This window comes from Linepithema humile, chromosome 2, assembly GCF_040581485.1.
Source record: "Linepithema humile isolate Giens D197 chromosome 2, Lhum_UNIL_v1.0, whole genome shotgun sequence".
Taxonomy (NCBI): domain Eukaryota; kingdom Metazoa; phylum Arthropoda; class Insecta; order Hymenoptera; family Formicidae; genus Linepithema; species Linepithema humile.
In genome coordinates, this window is record NC_090129.1 from 12,054,064 (window position 1) to 12,063,098 (window position 9,035).

General features: G+C 35.7%; 2 protein-coding genes and 1 long non-coding RNA gene across 3 annotated transcripts; 2 read left to right on the plus strand and 1 right to left on the minus strand.

The window, feature by feature from the left end:
• Positions 1-1,979: 1,979 nt before the first annotated feature.
• On the minus strand, positions 1,980-3,009 carry LOC136997811 (disheveled-associated activator of morphogenesis 1-like). Its single transcript, XM_067349136.1, has 4 exons — positions 2,926-3,009; positions 2,549-2,866; positions 2,392-2,463; positions 1,980-2,322 (listed from the first exon to the last, which is right to left on the minus strand). Exons 1-4 carry the CDS (start codon positions 2,945-2,947, stop codon positions 2,246-2,248), a joined length of 489 nt encoding a protein of 162 aa, XP_067205237.1. The 5' UTR covers positions 2,948-3,009; the 3' UTR covers positions 1,980-2,245.
• On the plus strand, positions 2,955-4,129 carry LOC136997810 (disheveled-associated activator of morphogenesis 1-like). The gene is made up of 4 exons (XM_067349135.1): positions 2,955-3,189; positions 3,250-3,567; positions 3,653-3,724; positions 3,794-4,129. The coding sequence occupies exons 1-4, from the start codon at positions 3,168-3,170 to the stop codon at positions 3,868-3,870; spliced, it is 489 nt and encodes a 162-aa protein (XP_067205236.1). The 5' UTR covers positions 2,955-3,167; the 3' UTR covers positions 3,871-4,129.
• Positions 4,130-4,762: 633 nt separating this feature from the next.
• On the plus strand, positions 4,763-5,730 carry LOC136997812 (uncharacterized). The gene is made up of 2 exons (XR_010888450.1): positions 4,763-4,912; positions 5,168-5,730. It is a non-coding gene; the product is annotated as an uncharacterized lncRNA (long non-coding RNA).
• The last annotated feature ends 3,305 nt before the right edge of the window (positions 5,731-9,035 follow it).

A 9,035-nucleotide genomic window follows, 5' to 3' on the forward strand; every position in this document is an offset into this window, starting at 1 on the left:
TGGAATGCTAGCAAACAGATTCAGAATTCTTCTCAGCACAATTGCTTTTTCAATTGTTAAAGTAGAATTAATTACTCTTACATGTTGCATTTTACATAATTTTATTTTGTCTCGAAGACCATTTTTAGATAATATAGTTACAAATTATTCTGAAATTGATTCTCAGTGTCATCTTACTAATTTAACTAGGCAACAAGGAGGCAATAATCCTACTAGAAGTGCTAAAGCAATCAGAGATTATTTTATGAACTATTTTAATACTACTGGTTCTGTGTCATGGCAGAATGAGGCTGTGCAAAAAGGAAATTATTAATTTAGTATGTGAAGAAATATCGAAGAAATATTTATTGTAAAAAAATAGTTAGCTTTTATCATAAACGTACATAAGTGATTATCAAGAGACACGGTAGTGTCTCGCGCCAAGTTCACGCGCAGCGCAAGACCGACCGTGTATCTTTACGCGAGCACATGAGCTGATAGGAGTCGAGATTTTCATATCTCAATAATGCGTGGACCGATCGAATTTATAATAGGCTCAATCGATAGAGCACATGCGATATACATGATAAAAGTATCTTTACTTTTTTTGTACATGCTTTCTAAAAAAATATATTAATTGCCAAAGTTTGCCAAAGTCGAAATATGCCGAAATCTATGTAAGTCTTGGTCGTCGTCGTCGTCGTCTGTTCGTCATCCTTCTCTAATATATAAGTTTGTCCTTTGCCAACTAGAAGCATCAAAATGCGACATGGTTGTCCTTTTCTACAGCCCGCGAAATGTCGATTCCCGCATAAGAGCGTCTTTTTTCTTTCCTTTCTTTTTCTAAAAAATGTCTGTCCTTTTCCAACATGGCGGCGCTCAGACCTGTCAGCTCGCAGCTTTGATGATACTAATCACATTGATATAATTAATATCGGTCGTAAAATGTATACATAACGTGTTGTGGAGACCAATAGAGATAGTGTATATCATCAAAATAATAGTATGCTTTATAAAAAAATTTTTTCTCGTCTTGAAGTGCAGAAGTGTATATTTCTCGTCTTGAAGTGCAGAAGTGTAGCAAGACACATGCTGACAACACTCTTAGGCCGGTATTTAAGAAAACTCTTAGGCCGGTATTATTTAAGAAAAACGGTAAGAAATTTCATATTTTAATATTCTTTTCAGTACATATTAAAAAATACATATACATTTTTCAATATTCTTTTCAGAATAAAAATTTTGCAGCGGCAGCAACAACGACAGCAATGTCAGCAGGGAAAACAATTTATATACGAGTGCTACGTAAGTTATTTAAAATTAAAATTAAAAAAAGCATCCTAAAATGAAAAAAATTACTAATTATATTTGTTTTGTTACAGCACCACGATGGAATCGACGAAGAGGAGGCCGCGGTGGAGGTCGCGGTGGAAACAAAACGTTCCACCTCCACTTTTAATATTAAATAAAAAAAAAAATACATATTAAATAAAATGTTATGTATTTATATATATATATAAATAAATACCATGTAGTATTATATCTCCTGATTTACTATTATCCTGAAATAGATAGAGTATAGTGTAAATCCTGAAATAGATAGAGTCGTGTAAAGACGTTTAATTTTTAATATAATATTCAATCTAAGAGACGTTTATCTTAATTGTTTAATTTGTAGTATTTACTAAATTTAATTTGTGGTATTTACTAAAAACGTCTGTGCACGGCTCTATCTATTTCAGGATATTATCCTGAAATAGATAGAGTAGTGTAAATCCTGAAATAGATAGAGTCGTGTAAAGACGTTTAATTTTTAATATAATATTCAATCTAAGAGACGTATACATATATTTATTTTATAAATACCACAAATTAAACAATTAAGATAAACGTCTCTTAGATTGAATATTATATTAAAAATTAAACGTCTTTACACGACTCTATCTATTTCAGGATTTACACTACTCTATTTCAGGATAATATCCTGAAATAGATAGAGCCGTGCACAGACGTTTTTAGTAAATACCACAAATTAAATTTAGTAAATACCACAAATTAAACAATTAAGATAAACGTCTCTTAGATTGAATATTATATTAAAAATTAAACGTCTTTACACGACTCTATCTATTTCAGGATTTACACTATACTCTATCTATTTCAGGATAATAGTAAATCAGGAGATATAATACTACATGGTATTTATTTATATATATATATAAATACATAACATTTTATTTAATATGTATTTTTTTTTTATTTAATATTAAAAGTGGAGGTGGAACGTTTTGTTTCCACCGCGACCTCCACCGCGGCCTCCTCTTCGTCGATTCCATCGTGGTGCTGTAACAAAACAAATATAATTAGTAATTTTTTTCATTTCAAGATGCTTTTTTTAATTAAATAACTTACGTAGCACTCGTGTGAATTGTCCTCCCTGCTGCCACTGCTGTCGTTGTTGCTGCCGCTGCCAAATTTTTATTTCTGAAAAGAATATTGAAATATGTAATTTATGTTAATTTATGTTAATATGTATAAAATAACCGTTTATAATGTATGTTAATCTTACCATTTATAATGTATGGTGGTAAGTTGGATAAGTTCGATTCCAAAAGCGATAATGAGGGTTGGTGTGGTGACGGTAGCGGCGGCGGAAGCGGATCCGAAGGCGGCGGCGGCGGATCCAAAGGCGGTGGCCCCGGTGGCAGCGGCGGTGGCCCCGGTGGCAACGGCGGTTCCAGTGGCAATGGCGGTGGTCCCGATGGCAACGGTGTATTAGTAAACTGTTGTTTGAAAGCCTTCAGTTCTTCTCGCAATGCAGCGATTGCTACAGCATCAGAAATCGCTGCATTGGGAGAAGTATTTTCTTTTTCTGTTTCGCTCATTTCTGTAATCATATTTTTTTTTATTACATTAATTCTATATTATATTATACTAATTACTTACTTTTTTCTGGCTCTGCGGACATTTTGTATCATCTGTCAGAGTCGACAGCCATAGAGTCGCATTATAAATGACTTACAAACTGTGCTACGAGAAGTGGAAATGCTGCATTGTGATTTGTCAGCTGTCATTATAAACGCGATTGGTTACGGAAAACACCAATTGAATACTTTTGAGGCGTAGCACAGTTTGTAAGTCATTTATAATGCGACTCTATGGCTGTCGACTCTGACAGATGATACAAAATGTCCGCAGAGCCAGAAAAAAGTAAGTAATTAGTATAATATAATATAGAATTAATGTAATAAAAAAAAAATATGATTACAGAAATGAGCGAAACAGAAAAAGAAAATACTTCTCCCAATGCAGCGATTTCTGATGCTGTAGCAATCGCTGCATTGCGAGAAGAACTGAAGGCTTTCAAACAACAGTTTACTAATACACCGTTGCCATCGGGACCACCGCCATTGCCACTGGAACCGCCGTTGCCACCGGGGCCACCGCCGCTGCCACCGGGGCCACCGCCTTTGGATCCGCCGCCGCCGCCTTCGGATCCGCTTCCGCCGCCGCTACCGTCACCACACCAACCCTCATTATCGCTTTTGGAATCGAACTTATCCAACTTACCACCATACATTATAAATGGTAAGATTAACATACATTATAAACGGTTATTTTATACATATTAACATAAATTAACATAAATTACATATTTCAATATTTTTTTCAGAAATAAAAATTTGGCAGCGGCAGCAACAACGACAGCAGTGGCAGCAGGGAGGACAATTCACACGAGTGCTACGTAAGTTATTTAATTAAAAAAAGCATCTTGAAATGAAAAAAATTACTAATTATATTTGTTTTGTTACAGCACCACGATGGAATCGACGAAGAGGAGGCCGCGGTGGAGGTCGCGGTGGAAACAAAACGTTCCACCTCCACTTTTAATATTAAATAAAAAAAAAATACATATTAAATAAAATGTTATGTATTTATATATATATATAAATAAATACCATGTAGTATTATATCTCCTGATTTACTATTATCCTGAAATAGATAGAGTATAGTGTAAATCCTGAAATAGATAGAGTCGTGTAAAGACGTTTAATTTTTAATATAATATTCAATCTAAGAGACGTTTATCTTAATTGTTTAATTTGTGGTATTTACTAAAAACGTCTGTGCACGGCTCTATCTATTTCAGGATTTACACTACTTTATCTATTTCAGGATAATATCCTGAAATAGATAGAGCCGTGCACAGACGTTTGATTAGTAAATACCACAAATTAAACAATTAAGATAAACGTCTCTTACATTGAATATTATATTAAAAATTAAACGTCTTTACACGACTCTATCTATTTCAGGATTTACACTATACTCTATTTCAGGTTAATAGTAAACAGGAGATAATACTACATGGTATTTTTTTATATATATAAATACATTAACATTTTATTTAAATAAAATACAAAATATGTATTTTTTTTTACAAAATATGTATTTTTTTTGTATTTAATATTAATTTTAAAAGTGGAGGTGGAACGTTCGGTTTCCACCGCGACCTCCACAGCGGCCTTCTCTTCGTCGATTCCATCGTGGTGCTGTAACAAAACGAATAATTACTTATTTTTCATGTTTTTAATAATATATTATATTATACTAATTACTTACTTTTTTTTGGTTCTGCGGACATTTTGTGTCATCTGTCTATCAGAGTCGACAGCCATAGTCATATTTATAAATGACTTACAAACTGCGCTACGCCTCAAAAGTATTTAATTGGTGTTTTCCGTAAGCCAATCTTGTTTATGACAGCTTACAAATCACAATGCAGCATTTCCACTTCTCGTAGCACAGTTTGTAAGTCATTTATAAATGTGACTCTATGGCTGTCAACTGACAGATGTTTGTGTTTACAGTGAAGCGGTGGAAATATTTATGGTGTTTTTGTATTAAAAACTGCATCAGTATATTACTTAAGGTATGTTTCCGTTGTTTATTTATAATAATTAATATATATCCGAAAATATTGCTTCACATATTACAATATGGTCGTGATAGTGATGATATGGTCTATGTGAACAATATTTACTATAAATACTATGTAGTATTATCCTGACATATATCTATCACGATAATATTTATAGTATATATTAACATTTTAAAGTATTTAATATTTAATTCAACATTTATCGTGTTAAATACAAACTATATATGTCATTTATTGGAGAAACAGAGAAAGACAGTGAGAGAGAGAGAGAGAGAGACAGAGAGAAAGGGAGCCAATTAGAGGAAACGAGGAAGAAGGAAACTTATTAAATAGGTAATACAAAATTGTATAATTACTGTAACATTAAAAATTGAAATAAAAGATTGTATAGCCATCATTACTTTATTAAATATTTTGTTTCTTGGATTTCCAGAGAAGTTTTTTTGTTTCTTGGATTCCGGAGGAGTTTAGGTGTAAGTATATATTTTTTTTTATATAAGAGCTGCTGTGCGCTTACAAAAAAGAAGGGTTGCTGTGCACCTTATAAAAAGTATTACTGCGCTGTGCGCTTATAGAAAGAAGGGTTGCTGTGCACCTTCAAGAGTGACTGCTGTGCGTCTTTAAACATAAAAAGTATTACTGCGCTGTGCGCTTATAGAAAGAAGGGTTGCTGTGCACCTTCAAGAGTGACTGCTGTGCGTCTTTAAACACTTGTTATAAAAAGAAGAGTTGCTGTGCACCTGTAAAAAGCAATTGCTGTGCTCTTGCAAATAATAATCTAAAATATATATTTAATTAAAAGATAAAAATATTTATAATGGAAAAACAAATAACGCTGTCGTCTGATCAAAAACGTATTATTGCTCAAGGCGAATGGTTAAATGATATACATATGAAGCATTTTGCACATCTTTTAAAAACTTGTTCAGATTATAGACCTGTGCAAACACAAAAATTGTATTCTCTTGATACAATACAATGTGCATCAGAATATAAAAAACATATACAGATATTATTTAGTTCGTCAGGTCTAAACGCATTAGATGGACATTGGATATGTAGCTATTATGACAAAAAAAATTTATTTATTTATGATTTGTTTAATAATAAAAAGTTGCACAGAGATTATGAACAATTTTTAAGACGATTATTTCCAACTTATCCTTTTGAAAAACGACCTATCAAATTTCCAGCTGTGCAATGTCAACCAAATAGTAATGATTGCGGTGTTTTCGCTATAGCTTTTGCAATTTCGTTACTATTCAATATTAAACCAGAAAAAGTTAAGTATGATCATAGCTTAATGCGTTCACATTTGATAAAAATTTTTGAATCTAATGTAATCGAACATTTTCCTCAAGATCCAAAATATGGTGTTCAAAAAGTACTTTCATTGGCATTAATAAAAGCAAAAGAAGCTGAAACAACTCGTAAGCGTATGATACATCAAAATAAAACAAATGAAAAGAAATTAAATCAATTGAAACAGTATAATCGTCCTTGTAAATTAAAGAAATTAAATAATGATTTGTTAAAAATGCAAAAAAACATAGCAGATTTAGACAAAATTGCAGATCTAACATTGATTAATAATAATCGTATTGATCAAGTTTATAAAAAAGATTATAAAGAGAATGAAGGACGTATACAGGTGTACTTAGAAAATGATATGCAAAATGAAAGATATCGAGATCAAATAATTATAAAAACTGAGACAAAAATAGTTTTGTCATCCGAACAAAAAAATATTATTGTTCAAGGTGAATGGCTAACAGATTTGCATATAAAACATTTTAATCATCTTTTAGAAAGATGTTCTAATTATAGACCTGTCGAAACATTGCTATTACAATGTCTTGATGAAATACAACCTATACCTGAAAATAATGAACATATACAGATATTATATAGTTCGTCAGGTCCTGGCGCATTAGATGGACATTGGGTATGCAGTTATTATGATGCACAAAACTTATTTATTTATGATTCATTGAATAAAAAGAAGTTGCATAAAAATCATGAACAATTTTTAAGACGATTATTTCCGACTTATTCTTTTGATCAACGGCCTGTCCGATTTCCTACTGTGCAGCAACAACCAAACGGTAATGATTGTGGTGTTTTTTCAATAGCTTTTGCAACTTCATTACTATTTAATATCAAGCCTGATACAGTAAAGTATGATCATAGCTTAATGCGTTCACATTTAGTAAAAATTTTGGAATCTAATGTAATAGAGCATTTTCCTCAAGATTTAATATATGGAGTTATTCAAAAAGTATCTCCGTTAGCAATAATAAAACCAAAAAAAGTAGCTCCTTTACGTACAATAGGACAAAATAAAATAGAACAAAAATCAAATACATTAAAGAACAATTTTGTTGATCAAATTAATAACAAGGATAACCAAGAGATAATAAATATAGATGATTATAGGCGTATAGCCTAATGGATTGTGTTCGACTTGGTTGAAATATTGAGACCAATTTCTTAGAAAAATATAATTTATTTTTCCTCGTCAGAGAAGTAGAGTAAAAGTACAAGTTTTGTTTGATTTGATTAATTGCGCCAGAGGCGCTTTCTCGGCAAGAGTGTAAGGCCGAGAATCAAAAGAAAAATTGACGGGCGCGGTAAGAAATTACCGGCCGCGTCTTAGTGTGTTGAACGGGTCCTAAAAAGGACGGTTCAATTGAGTTAGCTCGTTGCAGCCCCTTTCCCGGCGTCGGTGGAACTCCGTTCGGGAAGTGGTCTTCCGTCTGACAACTGCTCTCTGAGCAGGCTCTGAGCGGTGAAGTCTGTACTGCTACGGAACGAGTCTCTGATGTGCTGGTGGTAACAACCGTCTCGGCTCTCGGAATTGCGGATTGCTCCGTGTACCGAGGAGAGAGAGGTCTCCGAATTCGGATGTCGCCTTGTGTGAGCGTGTCCCTTGGTGGTCGAGTCAACCGGACGCAGAACTCTAGTGGAATTAATTTCCACACTAGAGACTGAGGAGGTGACGGCGAAAGTGGAGTATCCGCGGGCCGCTTGGTTGAAATGTGCGGCCGATGCTGGGACTCTGTTTTCTTTTTACGCGCCTTGCGAGGCAGCGTGAGGAAAACTGCGAGACTATGTGTCTCTGGTTAGATTCTGCCGAGGCAGAGTACGACTCAGTTCAAGGGCCCTGGAGAGAGCTCGCCTTGAAGCGAGTGAGTGTGGAAAGATCTGCGGAGCAGCTCTTTTATATCTCGTCGATCGAAGCTTGATCGCGAGAAGGCTCTTTACCGCCTGCGCAACCTGGCGGTGGGTCCGCAAGCTTGTAACTGGTAGAAGGCCTGCGGCGCGTAGCGGCGCCGCGGTGTATTATACCGCGTCAGTGCAGCGGTGTGGCGGTGAGCCGCCACAGGACCCCCTTGGCAGTTTTTAAGCCTGGAAACGCACGGTTGGTTTAGAAGTTCTGCCGCTCCTTGTCTTGTTGGTTGCGGAGGGCTTTGGTTGGTCGGCTGGTGTTGGTTCGATTGGCTGCTCATCGTTGTCCAATGTGTAAGCCGGTTTCAATCGGTCAATCGAGACGTTGATTGGCTTGCCGTTGACCAATAGCCTGTAGACTTTGTCGTTTCTGCTTAAAACGTTAAATGGTCCGTCGTATGGTTGCTGTAACGCTCTGGTCGGGCAATCGTGTCTGACGAAAACTTTTTCCGATGTGGCCAGGTCCTTGTGTACGAAGGTGCTGCGGTGGCCATGGCGTCGTAAGTGTGGACGGAGTTTGTTCATTTTTTCCTGTAAATGACGGACAAACTCGTCCGTTGGCTGCTCGTTACTGGTTTGGTCCAAAAATTGTCCGGGAATCCGAATGGTCTCTCCGAAAACTAATTCTGCTGGTGTGGCTCCGATGTCCTCTTTTACTGCGGCGCGGATGCCTAATAAAATGACTGGAAGAATTTGCGTCCATGCTTCTGTTTCGTGGCTTTTGATAGCCGCTTTGAGTTGCCGGTGTAGTCTCTCTACCATGCCATTGGCTGCCGGGTGATACGCGGTAGTTCGGATGTGTTGCGATCCGGTCAGTCTGGCCAACTGCTTAAATAGTTCCGACTCAAACTGCCGTCCCTGGTCCGTGGTGATTCGTGCCGGCGCT

Excerpts from the sequence above, each read along its gene's own strand:
- LOC136997811 (XM_067349136.1), bottom strand. The coding sequence starts at position 2,947 with ATGTCCGCAGAGCCAGAAAAAA. Across the intron at positions 2,464-2,548 it reads ACCACCATACATTATAAATG|AAATAAAAATTTGGCAGCGG; the intron begins GTAAGATTAACA and ends TATTCTTTTCAG. Across the intron at positions 2,323-2,391 it reads ACAATTCACACGAGTGCTAC|CACCACGATGGAATCGACGA; the intron begins GTAAGTTATTTA and ends GTTTTGTTACAG.
- LOC136997810 (XM_067349135.1), top strand. The coding sequence starts at position 3,168 with ATGTCCGCAGAGCCAGAAAAAA. Across the intron at positions 3,190-3,249 it reads GTCCGCAGAGCCAGAAAAAA|AAATGAGCGAAACAGAAAAA; the intron begins GTAAGTAATTAG and ends ATATGATTACAG. Across the intron at positions 3,568-3,652 it reads ACCACCATACATTATAAATG|AAATAAAAATTTGGCAGCGG; the intron begins GTAAGATTAACA and ends TATTTTTTTCAG.